This window comes from Calonectris borealis, chromosome 1, assembly GCF_964195595.1.
Source record: "Calonectris borealis chromosome 1, bCalBor7.hap1.2, whole genome shotgun sequence".
NCBI lineage: Eukaryota > Metazoa > Chordata > Aves > Procellariiformes > Procellariidae > Calonectris > Calonectris borealis.
This window is the reverse complement of record NC_134312.1, coordinates 81,297,750-81,316,893: the sequence shown is the minus strand read 5'-3', so window position 1 is coordinate 81,316,893 and position 19,144 is coordinate 81,297,750. Positions and strand designations below refer to the sequence as shown.

General features: G+C 37.7%; 1 protein-coding gene across 1 annotated transcript in view; it reads left to right on the top strand.

The window, feature by feature from the left end:
* Positions 1-19,144, top strand: part of LOC142087860 (potassium voltage-gated channel subfamily KQT member 1-like) — a 511,647-nt gene that overhangs the window by 55,494 nt on the left and 437,009 nt on the right. Inside the window, exons 5-9 of the mRNA XM_075162580.1 lie at positions 2,084-2,162; positions 5,103-5,199; positions 10,102-10,242; positions 17,136-17,246; positions 18,272-18,367. Coding sequence (XP_075018681.1) covers positions 2,084-2,162; positions 5,103-5,199; positions 10,102-10,242; positions 17,136-17,246; positions 18,272-18,367 — 524 coding nt within the window. The remainder of the gene's footprint in view (positions 1-2,083; positions 2,163-5,102; positions 5,200-10,101; positions 10,243-17,135; positions 17,247-18,271; positions 18,368-19,144) is intronic.

Here is a 19,144-nt window from a genome sequence, read left to right as displayed (position 1 = left end):
GTGAAGTGGTGGGGTAGGAGGAATGGACTGAGACATACAGACTCAGTGAAATGACAGGAGGATGGATGCTGATGTAAGGGTCTGGGAGAAGGACGTATAAAGAGACTGACAAGCAAGCAGGAGGCTGAAGGAAAAAAAGTAGGGGCTGAAAATACGTGGGGTTGAAAGGTGGCAGTGTAAGGGCAGAAGGATTTGCTGAAGACGGAGAGTGTAAAATAGGACTGTTTGAACCAATGAACTGGGATTAGTATGAGAAGCCTAACGGTTGGAAACTGGCAGGAAAACTAGGAACAGAGAAGCAGCAGAGACAGAAGAACAGGTTTGGGGGGAAAAAAATGAAATATCTCTACCATGTAGAACACACTTTCAGAAAAGTGGAAAGTACAAATGAAAAATCTATGTTACTGTCACTACCTGATTGAAACTCATTTCCTAAGTGTCAGTCTCTTCCTCCTTCAGTGCTGGTCATCGGATGCATATGTATATGTCTGATAATTTAGTAAGGACATAGGGTGCATCATTTGCTTAAGGACAAATATCTGTATTATGATGTGATGGGAAGAAAACCCTCCCTAAATTCTGAGTGTTTACAAATGTATGTTCACACACATACATGATAAAGGAACGGCATAAAAAATTTGGAAGGTCAGGTACTCAAAAGTTAAGATTATCCCAAAATGGAAGCTCTTTCTGTAGCCTTAACTTATCCCTCCCTATATTTATTTTCATTTTCATAAATGTACAATTATTATAGTACAGTCTTTAAACTGATTGAGTGCTATCTCTTGGGGAGGAATCCTGCTTTTACAGCAAAAATCAGACTGATACTGGAAATTAATCTAAGTCAGAGAGTGAAGGAGACTGTTGGTTGTAGAACTGCTGCAATATTTGTTCCAGCAACTAAATGGCTGTGAATGAGGCAGGAGAATGTTTAAAGGAGAGGAAAAAAGTTACCCTTGTTGATGGCAACTGTTGTTACCTCTGAAGTTGGATTCTGTCCTGCATCTTGCCTAGGCATCACACGGAAACTCTGTGGCAGTCATTTAAATCAGTTTTCACAAGTGTGCCTCATTTTCTGGATGTCCGAATGAAGACTTTGAAGTCAGGTTACAGAGGTTCTGAGCTCTCACAGCTGCAAGTGAAGTCAGCAGGCACTGGTTTTTTTTGAAGTGCTATATAACGTTAAGTGCTCTGAAGAATAAAGTACTGCCTGTTTAAAACTGGCAAGTAACATTTACCAAAACTTTTCTTCATTCTGTCTACATTTGCTACCCATTTATAATACTATCCTTCATTTTCTGGTTAGAATTTGGAAGTGAAGCATTTAGATGCTCTAAAGAGGATTACCACAGAAATGCCCATGAGGAAATTAGAAAAAAGTCTTCTCAGAATAATGTTAGAGTAGGGTTCAATAATTAAAAGCAATAGACCTGTTCACTGAACTAGGATAAGAGAAATAAGGGATGCTGGCACTGTGAACACAATCCATCATTTGCATTGTATAATGCTGGAACTGTGTAAACTGTGGAGTTGTGGAAAAAAAATGGAACTCTGGAAACAATTATTTTTTCATACAATTAAAGACTGTATCACAATGGAAACCAACAACTCTGATTCTTTTTAGGCAACCTTTGTTCTGACAGTTCCCTAAACTTTGAAAGCTTGGCTTTATAGCTTTGATACAATTTTTAAACTAAGTGTATGTGTGTGTATATGTGTATGATACTTGACTTTATGCATGTCATTACTGACTGAAGCAAACTCTTACTTTCCCTCTTAAATCAAGAGCCTTGAGCCAAAATGTGGATTCATTTCTAGGGTATACATATGCCTTTGCCTTTGTTGTTTTTGTGGCAAGCTGCCTGATCTGTCAGGATCTTTAAAATTTCCATTATTAAATTTATCATGGAAGAAACTGTAGTCATTGGTTTTTTGATGTGAAACTATTACATTAACTTACTGCCCACCAATTTCAGGTAACTTCATTTCTTTTTTTAGAGTGCTTTCCTCAATCTGTATTTGTTGTGTGTTTCAGTGCTGAGAGCTAACATTTAATACATTCTTGCCTTTTTTTTTTTAACAGATCTAATTGTGGTAGTAGCCTCAATTGTTGTTCTGAGCATAGGATCTAATGGCCAAGTGTTCGCCACCTCTGCAATAAGGTATGTTCTTCTAGTGACTGTAGCTCTTCACGACTGCAGAGCTATATTAGATGTATATCTAATTTCCCAGTTTCTGAATTAAATGTGTATGTAATTTTCCTAATATAGGAAAAGTTATTATATTGAAACACTGGACAGTGGAAAACTGTGTGTTATTGTGCTTGGTCACTGGTTGGGAAGCAAGAGTGCAGAAACAAGGCATATGAAGAATGGTGGGAATGCTGAAGCCAAGAGGAAAAAACTAAAGAAACATTATGTCCTATATAAAACATCAAACAGCTCTCTTTCTGAGACAGAGAGTATTATAGAACATCGGTTTATTTAAGAAGTAATCCAGACAGCGCTTAACTCGGTACTTTTTGAGTACGAGTAATTACTTTGTTTAAAGTGTAATTATGCTTTGGTGGATTTGTTTGGCACAAGTAACTCATACCATACATGAACCGGAAACATTTGATGTCTACAGTGTTTGTTCAGCTTGCATCAAGTACTGCAAGCTTGCTTTGGGAAGTAAAGTGGGTAAACAGAAGAAAGGAATGATAAGCAGAGTAGGTGTACTTCCCACTCCTTCTAACTTAAATTGCAATATCTGCTGCGTGTTCTGTTACAAGCCTCTGATTTCCAACGCAGTCTAATCACTGGGAAGTGAGAATGTACAGTACTGTCTAAACTGTCTATCTGTGTAGACAAACATTGGAGGGGACTACATGTATAAAGTATTATTAAGGTAACTATTACCATAGAACATTAATCCTTACGTGATAATAAAGACTCACACAGGCAACATGAATGTGTTTATCAGCTCATATAGGAGAAGAGGAGGGTGAATGTGAAAATTCCAAAGATTTTGTTTAATTTAACTAGAAGTGTAGGAAGGACTTTAATGAAAAGGCCCGCTGTGTGTTTATATGTGAACCCAGGTGGCTTTGGGCTCAGTGCAGCCTTTCCCGGTGTTAAATTATACAGTCACTGTCCTAAAACTCGGAATGCTTTCTGTCAGAGAAGCTTAACTCACGTCTCTGCAGTGTTGTTATCGCCCCATTGAAAAACCATCTGGGTCAGGCAACTCTTAGTCCCATCAGGTTTCCTCAGAACTGGGATGTGAGTGGCTGTTTTTGAATTAAGAAGGAATGAATCTCATATCCTTGCCTTTGCTTTTGTTGCTTTTAAGGTATACTGCTATGGTCCTCTTTGGACTTCCCTTAAATCCCAGCAATCCCAGAAAGCATGGGTGCATGCATATTAGGTTATTTTCTTGTAGAATGAAGTTGCAAGCTCCAGACCCACCAGGTATGACGGGTTGACATTTTGATCCCTGCAGCAACCAGTGAGACTGAAACCTAGTAACACTGCAGAGTTCACAGCAGAGTCCTATCGCCTTCTGATCTTACTGTTTTCAGTTCACCAAATTGATAAAAATGGTCTTCTTTCCAACCAATTTCTTTTCTCTTTTCAGAGGAAATGGTTATGCATGTTCAGAGGCTGTCTATCTGGAGTTTCTTGTTCACTATCTTGTTTTTTAAATCTTTATTTGTAAAACTGCCAGCCTATAACATGCATGTCAGCACTTGGCAGTAACATAGCTGTAATCAACTCAGATACAACAGAGACAGGAAAATCAAGAGCTGCCATTAGGTCAAGGCATCGAGAGGTGTGTCTAATAATTTTACAGGGGAGCTATATGTAGATCTCTCCCCTCCTGACATAAGCAACGAATGAGCTATTACATTACCTAAGTCTATTGGTGCTCACGTATTTGGTAGTCTTGTAATTCTTCTTAGACTCATGTTTCAATTAACAGGTTTTAAGTGGATATTTTAAAGTTTCCTGCTAATTAAAAATATTATTCCAATGGCATATCAAAGAAATAACAAAACATGGTGCTCATATACACAGTCACTGATACGTGATTTGATACTCAGGATTACTGTGTGCTTTCCAAAAAAATGACAAGCATTTGATCATTTGACTGACAACTGTAAAAGCTCAGAACACCTGCTTTCTGAATAAAGGAAAAGTTGGGTTTTTCAGAAGACAGTATGCCTTCCTAGTCTGAATAACACCAGTGACTGAAGGATGGCACCATGCTGAGTTTCCTGCCTGTTGGTGTAACCCAGAAAAATGCAGCCACAAACTGAAATAAGAAGATTGAATTTAAAAACAAAAACAAAAACAACAACAAAATTTTAAGGATAGCTAAAAAGAGCTAAAAATACTTTTAGTGAAAAATTTTCAGATAGATGAATTCAACATTCATCCTTTCCTGCTCTTCACTGTTTTGTTTCAGTGATAAGATAGTAAGATAAGTGTAGGCAAACAAAGTTCATTGTCGAAAGGGTGGCTGGAATGAAATATTTCCATTTAATAAAATTCTGCTGAAGAACCTTATGGATCATTATTTTCTTTAGTTGAAAGTATTTGGAGTTTATGATTCAGTTATTGTCCTAAAATCACATAAGACTGTATCTATTTCCAATGAGATGATTTCTATAAGTTACACAAAAAGGACTTCAGTAATACCATGTTTGAGTCACATTCTCTTTTTGGCAAATAGAGAAAAAAGTTTGCTCATATTTATGTTAGCAAAGCTTGAAGCACTGGTTTTGCTTGGAAAGGAAGCATTTGAGAATCATAATCAGGTAAAATATGCAAGTATCCTCTGAGTTTGAAAGCATATATTTTAGACTTTTTTTTTTTGTTTTTCTTTTAACTAATTGTTGTCCTAGTCAATATTTGTGAATATATTTGAATATAATGAAATGTGATCTAAACATGCTGTCTACTGAGATGCCTCAATTCTAAGATGCAACCCTAGCCAGGGGCAATGCTATCACAGTTCTCTGATATGGCAGTATGTTAGTGAACATAGTCAACTATGTATAGATAGAGCAGTATTGTTCTCAATCGTTAGTTTTATTTAATGTCCTATTTTTCTTACAGGGGGATCCGGTTTCTCCAGATACTTCGCATGCTGCATGTGGATCGACAGGGTGGCACCTGGCGACTGTTAGGATCAGTTGTTTTCATACATCGTCAGGTACTAGGTCTTTAAAGAGCCCCAGCATTTTGTTTACTTTAGTATATTCTTTTCATGGACTTCATGTTTAAACGAACAGTTGCTGTTGCAAGAGAAAAAATACTTTAAAAGTCCATCATGTGTTTCTTTCTACTTTTAAAATGGGAACACTATTCTTTGCTTCAGGTCAGTGGCTAACAGGGTATCAGCATCAGTATTTTTTTGGAAATTAGCCATCGTACTCTTTGATGTTATCCTTAATATAATTTATTGAATGCAGTTATGTGGGCTGTCTTTCATATTGCAAATACTGTCCACTATCTTCACAGAAGATGTGTTCCTAGCTTGGTTGTACTGTGGAAAAACAAATACTAGTGGAAAAGCCTTGATAGAACAAGTCAATTATTTAAATCATTCTATTTTCTCTTCACGAATAAGGGGTTTTCTAATCCATTCTATAAGTAAAAATACTATGTTATGACAATACACAAGAAAAGTTACTTTTTCAAGGGTGTAGTCACAGAGGTAAACTTGGCTGTAAGTTGCTATATGTCTGTTAAAGCTTTTAAACAGTTATTCTGTATAAAAGTTCATTAAGCAGGAAAAACTTAAATGTTTTAGTGCAAACTTTTAAAAATTTCTAGCTGAAGGCTTCTTTTTGGAGCTTCATGGAATCTCTTGATGAAAAGCTGACTTAGCTTTATGAACATAATAATAAACTTTTATCATTAGCCTTTAAATCTTGCATATCATACCATACTGTGAAAGGCTAATAGTGTGCTATGAATCTTTACATCAGACTTGTAAGGGTGGTTCTTTAACCTGCTCTTTATGAGTGTAGATTTGTTCTCCAGATATTGAGAAATAGTTATGGATTTCCACACAGACATTGTTGCATTTGCTATTTAGAAAACTGTTGTTCTGGGGCAAAGAATGGGAGATACTTAGTCCAAAAGATTAATTTAATATTAAAAGTTACTTTTCTTTTTTTTTTTCCCCCAGTACTGTAGGAAATTTTATGTCACGATGGCTGTGAAGCATTGATGCATACCAAAGTGCTCTAGTATAAAGCTTACTTTCATCCTGTACAACAGGATGACTTTTAATGCTCCTAGTCTGTGTGGTCTTCATTTATTATGGTCGCATTGCCTGGATATCTAGCTAGGGCAGAGCTGATATCCAAATACACTTTCTCAACATTTGCTAACCTTACTGACAGAGGTGTTTGAGAGAATTTTTTCCTGTGGGTGTTCAGAGTTTTAGTCAAGAATCTGGAAATACTATCTCCAAAATGTAACACTTAAGTCTTAAATGTCACAAACATAAATAAGTTCAATGATTTAAAAGGAAAAAAAATACCCTTGGAGAAGTGAATTTATGAATAAACGCACCTGAAGTTCTGCTAATCCAAAGAAGTGATTATGATGATATATAAAACTTTACAGATCTGTAGTACTTGTCAAAGCAGATCACCCACTAACACATTAATAAAAGAAAAAATCAAACACACAGTTCTGTATTGACATTGGACAAGTGTAGCTGAAACCCTAGCATGGTACCGATCGGAAGGAAAAATGGAACCTTTATTCCTGTCCAGTCTCTTAAAGAAATTTTTGTTTAAAAAAACCTAACCAAAACAAAAACACCTCAGCTGCTTTTTTCTTTACAGGCAGAGTACAAGGTCCTCATTTATTTCTTGAGTTTGGTACTCTTTCAGAAAAAGTGGGACCCTAAACCCTTAAACAATGCGAGAAAATAAATTCACATCTTTGTGACCTGTGAAAATAACAAGCACTTGGACCTCTGTGGGCCCAGAAGAGCTTACTAAAGTTGTCACCAATGATTTCCATGTGTTTTGGAATTTTACATATAGCTGTATTAGCTCACTTAGGCCCGATTTGGCTAGGATGCTCTTCTATTTTCAGCAGGTTGAGCTTATGCAAGCATTTCTTGCCAAAAGCAACAAAATATGAGTCAGTATCACATGTGGTGATGGAAAGACATGGAAAAATCATGCAGCTTACTGAAAAACTGAGTTAGCCAATCCAGCTCCAGCTTGTAAGCCTCTCAATTAGTTTTACTTATTCCTCACCTTGCTTTGTGAGGTCTTCTACTGCTTTGAGGACGGAGTTACTGATAAATTGCGGATTTGGGGTTGTCTTGTATTTTTCCTAAATGTTGAATTTTATATTGTGTGGTCCTTATTGTAACTGAAAATATAAATCTGTCTAAGTTAAAAAAATGTGTTGACTCAAGTCTCTCAATATCCAAATTTACCTTTGTGCATATTTCTTTTTTGTTCTTGCTGTTTCCTTTGCATATATGTATCTGAAAGTCCACGCTGAAAACAGTCATTTGTATTAGGCAGCACTCTTTATTCTTAAGCTCTTGTCTACTAAAAAATCATATAAATGTGAAGTCTTAAAGCCTGATTTCTCCAAAATGCTCTTTGCTTTGAGATCATGTATCAATTCATACTATTTGACATTGGTAGACACAAATCTATCCGTATTTCTTGAAGCATGTATTTTTTAAAATCTTCTGCGTGCTGTCTTAAATGCAATATGTATTAGATTGCTGCTATTGTTCTTAATAATTAAACGTAGGCATGTAGTATTTTGTATTCTCCATACCTATGTAACATGGAGTGACATTTAGAATAAGTCTAAGGCAATTACATTTTCATCTGGGCTTTACTTAAAAAGAGTTCAGTCTTTAGATGAATAGGACTGGAGCTGAGAGGTGCCAGTGGTGAAATAAGCCGAATAGTTCTGTTGGTATTTCAACCACTTTGAAAGGATCTCATAAGACTATGCATAACACTTCTGGAAAGCATATTTTTCTGCCTGCTTCTCAAAAGTCAGCACTTAACACAGAAGTATTCCAATTATCATCCACTCTCTAATTCTGTCCTCTGAGACAAAATTAAAAGAAAGCAGTCATGGCCATTCCTCAATAATGTGCAAAACCTATTAATATCTGAAATGTAAGCAACATGCCAAGTGTAACTAAAAGATTTCTGTTGATGTGGAAGGAAGTCACAAATCTACTAGAGATGAAAGCAGAGTGTTTTCTTTGTAAGCAGGCAACAAGAATTAGTCTCCATTTCTGTTGTAGTTTTCTATGGATCACTGAACTTGCAGTCGCAGGTGTTAAACAGTTTCGCCTTGCATTGAAAAAATATTGTGTAGGCAAACCAAAAAGTTGTGAAAAATTAGAGAAATGCAAATAGTCAACTATAAATGTAAACACAAGGAACTTCTCAGAGCAATGAAGTCATATCTACAAGTACACAGTGTACCATTATCATTAGAGAAAAAGAGAAAAGAATGGTGACCAGCATAGAAATCTGAACTATTGAAACCCCAAGTTTTATTTCCTCTTTCAGCTGTCTTGTTTAGCAAACAGGCCTGCAAAAAGTTAAGGCTTAGATTAAAAGACTTGCCCATGGGCAAAACTGAATACCATCAAAATTCATTATTCAGGTCATTATTAAATGATTAGAGAAAAAACACCTACTTTGCTTTGTGCCAAGATTGCTTAAAAACTTGCTGAACCTAGATTTTAATTAGTGCTATAGCAGAAGGAAGAGTATAGTTCCTGCTGCTGAATGCAGTTACTAGCTACCAGGGCTACATTTCCCCAGAAAGCTCTTATACGGAAATGAAAAGAAAGAAATAAAAAAAAAAATCTGAAGGAAGTTTGATGATAAAACCTGAACCTTCCCTCACAAAAGGTTTAAGAAACGTGGGTAGAGTGTTAGAGAAAATCTGTGAAAACCTTATATACATACTTTATAAGTAGAGGCAATCCTTCTTAGACAGGTTTTAATTTTAAATTTATCTTATGGGAGTATTTTAATTCCTGTATTGGTTTGGATTCAAGGAAAGAAATATAACTCTGTCAAGAATTTAAGGAAGATGCCAATGAAGATGTAGTGCTACAATGTTTCATAATAAAGATGGCTAAATATGTGCAAAGAAATAAAGGAATAATATGTGTTAACTATTGAAGCACTGTAAATTTTAAGTAATTAAAATAAGCTATTTTCCCTCATAACTAGGTATTGCATTTTCCTGAGGGGTAGGTGAATATCTCATTTGATTACAATATAGCACTGCTTTTATAAGCTTTACACATTTTTGCATCTGTGACACCACACATTCCACACATTTTGGCTTGTTTAAATGCGCAAGCACATTTTTCCTGAAGAAAATAACAATCCTGTATCTAAGTCACATCAGTTCTGATACAACTTTCCTATCCAAAAATCTATAGAGGAACTGGTACATCCACAAGCACTGTACCATGCCTGAACAAAAGTCCCTTCTAATGAACTGTCCTAGCTTCAGTCTTTGTTTTTCAGGACTGAAGTAGAGTTTACACCTACCTAATATTTTATCTTAAGATTTTATTTTATCTTAACATAAAACTGTTAAGGCATCAATATTCAGTCTTAAGCAATTTAAATATCAGATACACAAGTTCATTGCTTAGATATGGTCATAACCAGAAGACATGGTTGTTATTTCTTAACTGTTATTTTAGCGTACTGTTCATAAAGTGCATTTCTAAAGCTGTTTTACTTTTTTTAAAATGTACTAACATTTGGTATTTTGAGCATACAGTTAAATGGAATGATTCCCATTCACAAGACATAAAACAAGAGAGATGTCCCACCCTACATTTAGCTGTCCAAATGATCTTGTATAAATGATGGCTTCTTGAATCCTTTAGTCTGATATGAATAGAAAAAAAGTCACTGAACTACCTGTTTTACTGGAAGCAAATTTCATACCTGAAATGTAACTTACTAATTTTTCTACTGTGATGCAAAAAACCCCCAGATATTTACAATGTTTTACAATGATAGAATATATATGATGTAAACCTTATGCACTTCTTTGCTTTCTCTTTTAATAGGAACTCATAACCACGTTGTACATTGGATTCTTGGGATTAATTTTTTCATCCTACTTTGTTTATCTTGCTGAGAAGGATGCAGTTGATGAGGATGGAAAGACAGGTTTCTCCAGCTATGCTGATGCGCTTTGGTGGGGTGTGGTAAGTCTTTACCAACAAAATGCACGTGCAAACAAGATTTTCTGTTGAAGTTGTGATCTTCTTAAAAAATCTGGCATTTCTTTCTTTGCAAAACATATTTCTGTAGGGAAGCTCAACAACCTTTTAAAAGTGATACTGGTATAAATATAATAAATGCAATTAAATTATTTTGGTATTAAACTTTATTGTGCAAGCATGATAGCAAGTCCTTAGCAAAGGACATTGAATCTTTACAGATACAAAAAGTCCACATTGAAGTCCACATTGAAATCCACATTTCAAAAAGAGTATAAATACCCTCCAAAACCTATACCACTTCTTTTAAATTCTACTTAGTTATCTGCAAAAGGTGCATAACTTTAAAAGTATATTCTATTTGTGGAAGTTGGGTTAATGACTTTATTTTTTTGGATCTTTTTGTGTAAAGCTCACTCTCTCAGTAATAATGCAGACCTTGATGCAGGTTACAGATTCCGTTTTTTTTTAGTAATTCCATGATTTACACTGTAAAGATAAATACCTCCATCAAAAGCAGCTGGCAAAGCTTCACAGATTCATCAGCTACTTTGGATATCAATCATAAGTCAGGGTCAGTGCAAATCTTTGGTGAAATGAAGAAAAAAATACCATTAAGGGGAAACTGGGATTTTGAGAGTATTTGTGGTGATTATTGTGTGCATGCCCAGAATCAGTTGAAAAAGGAATAGATAGCTATGAAGAGAATAAGAGAACAGATTGTTTCTATACTCCATTCGTATGGCTCTTCTCATCATGTTTCTCACTGTGACTCATGCTTTCCTTCCTTATTAGCTGTTGCACGAACCATCCCTTCTCTCATGGTCCCTCTTCCCCACGAGAGAACCTCATATATTTTATGAGTTGGCTGTCTCATTATAACAAACCCAAGGAGATCCATCACATCAGTGTTAGTGACAGAGAAAAATGAGAGGACTAGAACAGATGCAAAGCCACCAACTTCCAGAGAGAGAAGGATATATTTCAAGAGTGATTTGAAACACAATAAAGTGGATTTGTTCTTAGATGATAGACTTGAAAAATGCCAATATAGTTATTGGGCCATAAACAGATTGTTTATCTGCATCCAAATAAACTGGTGAGTAAGTCTGGGAAGGCAGACAAAAAGTTCCTAATAGATATATGTTTCTAATGCTTAACTTAGATGCTGCGTAAGCCTCTACTTCAATGAAGTATACAGAAATATAGATTATATTACACGTAGCCTGAGTTACCACTTTTAAAGTGGTTCAGTATAAAAATCTTTTAAACATTAAATTCCTGTCATTGGGTTGTCAGGTATTCATTTCATTTGCAGAGTATAACCTATGGCTGTGCAAAACAATACAAACCAAGAAGAATCTAGTAAAAAAGAAAAATCCACTAAATGGCCAGATGAACCTGATTATCTAATGTGCTGGGAAGAAAGGAAACCGTTAACTAGCCCATACAACAATCACTTGTTAAAGTCCTCAATAGACAGATGATAACATTTTCAGAACATAAAACCTCATGGTTATAGACATGAGATAACCTCTAGCTAGTGGAAGAAAAGAATAAATGTCCCAGAAGCACAGATTGTGCTATATTTTAAAACCAAAAGTAAAACAATTAGGATGTAATTGACGTTATGAAAGATACCCCACATCTACTGTAAGAAAACAAACCAGTACACAGGCTCACTTATTCTACTATTATTTGAGCAGTTCAGCTCAAATACCAGTGTTCAAATGACTGAACACAGTGGAACACAGCTACTGTTTCTGTTTTTACTAATGGTCTAGCTGAATAGTCTGTGAGGTACATCTAATTAAAAGTGGGGCTGCTTGTGGGAAGTTCAGCAGTATTAGGGGCTCCCATAAAAGTTTGCGCTAGTTCAGCTAAATCTATGAGAAATATCTCATACATTTTTCTAGTGTAGTGAAGTTCCAAAGAGGTTTGTAGCACCATGTGAATTAAAATGACACCAGTGAAAGAAATTGAAAGCATATAGTTTATTAATAAGGAGGTCTTAATTTAATACATAATCGTTAAAGGATGGTGATTCACGTTTGCTCTGGACAATGTCTTTGGTGTTTCATAAAGTAATTCCTGGGCCTGTAACTGCAAAAGGCCAGAAATGCCCAAATTCAGACCTGAATGGGAGGGAGGAAGAACCCCTTATCAAACAGCGGAAAACGAAAAAGGATTTTCAGCAATCAGTTTGGGAACTAGCTATGGTTTTTAGCATCCGGTTCTGCCCATATATATTCATGCATGGGTTATTCCTGCATGTGACAAAACTTCCATGTGAAGTCAGTGTACTTCTTCTACCTTTTCTTCTTTTTTATTTTTTTAGCTATAGTTATCCAGAGCTTGCTTTATTGCATTGAATGTTTAGATATGGATTACAAAATATTTTTAAATGCTAGAAGCTACAGCATTGATTTGAGTAAAGAGTGAAAAATTAAGGTCAAAAAAGTCAGGATGTGTTTATATAAGCATATTTTCTTAGTATTTTTGACTTAAGGAATTTAAAAGGAGTTCAGTTATGAAGACCAACAGATAAGTTTAAAATGTGCATTACTTTACCTTGTGGAGATAGATGACTTGGAATCTGTATTTCAAAGTGTATGTATATGCCTTACAAAGTGTTCAATGGGTTTTGTTGTTGTTTTCCAAAACTTGACTTGTTTTGTGTAATAGCAAGATAAAATCAGCTTTGTCTTTCTCTAGCTGTGTGAGGCACATGAAGAACACTGTTTAAATTGTTGTTTAAGCTTTTCAGACTTCTAGGCCTCCTCAGCATTAGTGAGTCACGGTGCAGGTGCAGTTCACAGCTGGGAACAGTGACAAAGGACAAAGTGAATCAGTTTCTTTTTCTTTTCAAATCTTCTGTAACATAGAAACACAGATGTGGAGTTACTAGGGAGTGAAATTTGATTTCACTTTTGCCTTTCAAAACTGAACCATAGGAAAAAAGTCTTGGTAGCAAGTATTTGAAAATCTTATGTGTCTGACAAAAACCACAGAGTGTATTATGGGTAACATTTTACTTTGAGTAGAAAGTGCAAGCTTGCTGAACTTGATACAAATGACCTGAAAGGTTTAAATATGAAGAAAAGGGAAAATAAAGAATGAATGAGAGTTGGAATTAAATGCTAACTACATTCGCCCGCTCCAGTTAAATGCAAGGTTGTTTCACCTAGATTTGGCAGGCACACAGATTAAACTGCAAAGACATATCAAAGGCTTGTGGTATTTTATACGAAGCCACTTTCAGAACTTGTAGCATGTTAGAACACATGCAAAAGCATTTCCAACAGCACTGTCAGTCTGCCAGAATTGCAACCCATGTCACAGCAGTTTTTCTGTCCTTTCCGGGTATTTTTTCTTAAGAAAAGAAGAACGGCATGTAGGAGGCTTCTCTTCTGTTGGCCCTTCCATGCTCGTCTCTTGCTGTTGGTAATGCTTATTGGTTTTGCTGCAAACTGGACTATTCTGTACCATTGAACTTGAGTTAAATAGTCGCTCCAGTAAATTGGTGTTAACTGGCAGAGGTACTTGGGATCAATTGCTCAGAATTTCCAGTAGTAAATTTCCATGCCAGAGGTAGCAGTTTGAACCTCTTTATATTTAATATGGTTTTTGAGGTGTGCAGTTCTGACTCTTCAAACTTCAGGACACCTGCCTATCTTCAAGCATGTGAGAAGCTCTGTTGACTTCTACTAAATTAGAATTCTTCCTTTTTTGAAGTGTACATATATGTTTTCAGAGCCTGTATTCGAGCATGTGCATACCAGCTGGAATGTGTCATAGTAAATCTGTGTTACAAAGGAGGTGTCATTTTCCAAAGCCTAGTTATTAAACTTTCTCTAAGCAGATAACTAATAACTTTCGGATATACAAGTAGAAAAAGATTCTGCTTGTGATTAAAAAAGCCAGAGAATTACATTATTTATAATCCTTTCCACATACTTCAATGCACTAATTAGATTACCAAGAAGGAACCCTCTTAAGGTAGCCAGGGAGAAACTTTCTGAGACATGTTCAGGCACCTGCAGAATCTGCCAGCCAAATGCCTGCTGTAGAGATGGAAAATCATCTTTTCTGTGGTTACAGCTTTCATGCTGTCTTCCATAGTAACGCTAAGGCAGCTCAACATTACTGCAGTTTGTTTTTAAGTCCTGAGTGCCGGAGAACTCCAAAAAAAAAAAAAAAACCAACCACAAAAAAACAAGAAGCCTTTCATAAGAAAAAAGAGAGGAAAAGGAAGGAAAAATCCCAGACTTTAAGGGGTCATCTGGGTGCACTGAGGAGCTGAAGTGCCGTTAAAGAAACACTACTTTAACTTCCTTCACTCTCCACTAACACATACTGCATTTCAAAGTTGAATTTTGGGGGGTCTGGTTTAATTTTGGGGGCTGGCAAACTCATCTGTTTGTACTGCTGGTAGTACATAGCCCCTGAGTCACTTCATGGGCAAGCCACATTAAATCTGGACAAACACTTGGCAAGACAGAGCGCCTGCTGAGAGCAGTTTGCAGTTCAAAATAACAATATTCATTAGAGGATATAGATACTACAAAGTTGACTTCATCAAGTGAGAAATTCATGATGAATAAGCACAAGCCTGATTTTTTTTGAACTTGGAAAAACTCAGTTTGATAGTAGTTGGTCATTTTTTCCCTGCAAATCTTCCTTCCAGCTCTCTGTAGAACTGCTCTGAGAGGAGGAGAAAGTATATTCTTCCCATGCCTTTATTGCTGATAGTTTCTTCTGAGAAGCCTATTTTTGCATAATATCTAAGTATTTGTCAGCAACTTTTCCCATAAAAGGCAGTATTTCCACATCCTCTTTTGTAGTCAGTGTAAATTTACATATTCTTTTAAGTCTGTTTTGGCTGTATTTCTACTACCATTCAAGGCAAAGTGAAGGGAGTGGGACTGGGCTTAGGGCTGGTGCTCCCAAATAGAAGTACATTTTTTCTATTTAAAGCTCTCCCCAGTGGTTGGTATTGGTGACAGAATTCTTCATTTCCTCACCAGAAGCTTTCCACTTCTCAGGGGTGCAAGTCGTCTTTTTGGCAGCGTTAGGGCTCTGAGTATGCTAAAAAGCCTTAATGGCTCTGACCAGCAACACCTGGGGCCACCTCCAACACCCACGGCCCAGGCCTCTATTTAGGCTTAGCCCTGAGTACTTATATCTTGCTTGAGCTGTGCTGGAGGAGAGCTGGTCCCCAGCTCAGACATGGTCTGATGATCTGGAGGTCAACCTATGGGCTGACTTCCATACTCAACCTCCATCTTACCTCATCATCTTGATATTCCTGTATGGTTTAGACTCTTTGTTGGACATGGCCACTGCTTGTGAGTCTATCCTGCTGTGGGGCTGGACCCAGTGTAGTGAGGCCCCTGTTTGGCCAGCTGTGGGATTCCCTTGACTGGCCTTGGGATCCCTCCTTGGGATCACCTTCCATTGGGGAGCAGCTGGCCCTTGTTACTTTACGAACCCTTCTGATGGACCAGCCTTCACCTGGACTCTGATTCCCCCACAGCATCAACCCTTTACTGACCACTGGGCTCCTAATGAATTCTCTGCCAGCCTGCTGGGGCTCATCAGGAACCTCTGTCCCAGTCAGGCCCTCCTTGCCTCTGTGGCTTTTTGGGGGTGGCCTGACACTCCCACAGTGATTTAGTCCCTCTACAGCAAGTCCCTGATCCCAGACATGGTGAGGACAAGCCTTGCTGAGAGGGGAAGCTGTTGTCACGGCCCTGAGGGGACTAATTGGTCTAATGACCCTGACCAGCATCACCTGTGGCCCCCACCCACACCCAGGGGCTCTATTTAAGCTCAGCACTTGGCTGGAGGAGAGGTGGTCTCTAGCTCAGCTGCAGCTATGTCTGGCTATGGAATCCCTTGATCCTGACTTCAAGCTATGGGCTTCCTGGCTTGATGTTGGACCTGCCTCTTTGCTGTGATATTGCCTTTTAATCTGGACTCTTGGTTGGACCTGGCTGCTCTTCCTGCATCTGTTTTGCTTGGGTGCTGTGGGACTGCGTCCTGACTGGGGAGGCACTGCCCTGCTGGCTGTGTAATCTCCCTTGATTCTGGGCTCCCCATCCCTTAGGAAGTACCTGGCCCTTGCTGCACCCTGATAAGCAATGAGCAGATGCAGGTACAGTAATATGATGCATCCGATGGCTTAAACACAATTTTGAGTGGCAAAGAACTGTATTTGTGGGGGGAGGGAAAAAGGCTGAGCACAGAGCTCAGCTGTATTTAGCTCTTGGTCTACTGGCATATTTACTGTGGCAGATAACATGTCCTGGAATGGTTGTGTGTTCTTCCTCTTGCTATGGAGATTCAGCTGGGATGGTGTTAGTTCTGTCCCCTTTCCTTCCTGCCAGCACAGGGCACAGCTTACCCTGCTGCAGCAAGTGTCTCTGCCTGACTGCAGAGCTTGGCAGATGTATGTGTGTTGGTTGTGTGCGAGTTGGTGCTTTCAAGGCCGCCTTCTCAACTCTGTGGAACTACACTTTAAAAGCAAATGCAGAAAAACTGGAAACCATAGGCTTATAGCCCACAGGGCCAATCCTTGCAGTTTTGGGAAGGTGGAAGCAGCCAGCTACAAACTGAGAATGGTCATCCTGAGTCCAGACTACTGTTGCATCCAAAACAATGGCCAGTTATGAATGCCTGTTGGAGAATGTAAAACCAGGATAAATCTGCAGTGATGTTTAGCGTACTCCTGTGGTTTACTTATGCAAAAATCCAAGCACTGATCCATATGTATCTCCTTATACTTCCCTACTTTTTTTTTTTTTCTTTCTTCTTTCCTGCTTTTGGGGAAAAAAGGTACTGCATTGCGGTGAATTAGATGTTTGTTTCTGGCCTAGGTAACAGTCACAACAATTGGTTATGGAGACAAAGTTCCCCAGACATGGATTGGGAAGACAATAGCTTCCTGTTTTTCAGTATTTGCTATATCTTTCTTTGCTCTGCCAGCGGTAAGTAGAACTTGGATCACTTTATTAAAGTGTCTGTCTGACCTGGGCTCACAATTAGCTAGTTTTAAATTAGTGCATTTGATAGGAAATAATGGGGTTGGGTGTTGCTTCAGAATGTGGATGCACACATCCTCAAGTGTATGTTTGTGTGTCTGTGCACGCACACAGTGAAACTGCTGTATCTTTACTGCAGTCATTTTAGAGACATGTGGCCTAGAAAGGAGGTAAGAATAATTTTTACTACTCGGAGAACTGAAGCTATTCTGTGAGGTAAAGAGAAAGAGAGGGTTTTTTATCGGCATGTCGGTGCCAGAGGTGAAACTTCCTTTGTTTCTGCTATTTTGTGATTATATAAGAACAGTTTGGGGTCCTGTGAGGAGAGGAACGCTGCCATGAAGCAGAGGTCTAGGAAACTGCATCTGCTTTCCTACATGGTACTATAAAGCATCTTTGCGCTTTTTGGATCTCCAAATAAATGAATGGGGGGAAAATAAAGACATCATCATCAAAACAGTTAGAAAAGACAAAGTATTCCTTCAGTAACTATCAGTTTTAACAGAAATGCTGAAATTATAAAGCATATCTTTGGCTTCTTTGCTCAATTTGCCTGGAAAATCAAATTGGATTCTGGCTTTAGTTGTGGCCTTTTTTTGTGGCAAGGAATTAAAAATAAGTGCAAAGAATAGCTGTGGATCAGTCACGTGACATTGGCATTTGCTTTTCCCACTATTGTGTAGGGTCGCCTTTGGAACGTGACCGTCTTTGTGAACGTCTCTGACTAATGTTACCTGTAGATAACAGCAATAAACACAGGCTGTTTATTGACATTACGTGATGCCAATATGAATGTGCTCAATTTCAGATTTATTTGTTCAAATAAATAGAATTCTGTCACTGTGGACATCTGAAAATTCAGAACTTTTCTTTTTCTAGGGAAGTATTTTATAAAATGTCTGTTTTCATATGCTAAGTTTAGGCATGTGAAGCCATATTGGAGCCTGACTAGTAATTTTGGCTATATTTAGGGTATTCTGGGGTCTGGTTTTGCCCTGAAAGTACAGCAGAAGCAACGTCAGAAGCATTTCAACAGACAAATCCCAGCTGCAGCTTCTCTAATTCAGGTAAGGCCCCTAACAGTAAAATGCTTAGGAGAGTATTGGAGAGGGAGTGTGACCTAGCAGTTAAAGCACTGAGAATCAGAGTTACTAGACTTTATTATAAATCTATAACTTGTGTTTAACCACTTTGTCTTTTTGATCCACTTCATTCACTAGAGAGAATTAGGTAACTGCCTGTCCCCTCTCTTATGAGTGAGCATAGGAGGCTTTACTAACCTGTGATATTCACAGACATAATGACACTAACTGGATGCAATGAGTCTATTTGGCAAAATAGTAAAAAAATCTTTGTTATGCTCTTAATTCCTAACTTTTTATATTCCCTTAGGTCCTGTGCCTCTGCCAAATCCTGAGGTGATGAATGTGTATACATATACATGTATACACACACTTCAGTTTAGAAAAACGTCCCAGCATAATGTTCTATATGATAATATAAAAAATGCAATAGCATGGTGCACAAATACTAAAATGTGGCACACTGCAGAAAAAGGGAAACTGCAGTATTCTATGGTGCTTGTGGGGATTCCCTTTTATAAGGGTTGGTTGTTTTTGTGCTGTGTTTTTTTTTTGTTTTTTTTTTTTTGTTTGTTTGTTTTTTTTTTACTGTGGACAGGGTTAGACCCCAGCTCTTAGGGAGAACGCTACAAAGAGTGTACTTAAGATCACTGTGTGCTGAGTGTATGTTTCCTGGTGCAAGTTACACTCACCAAAACTATATACAGGGGAGAGTGTATTTTATTAGGCATAGTGTTGTGTGGTATAGCACAGTGAGTGCAG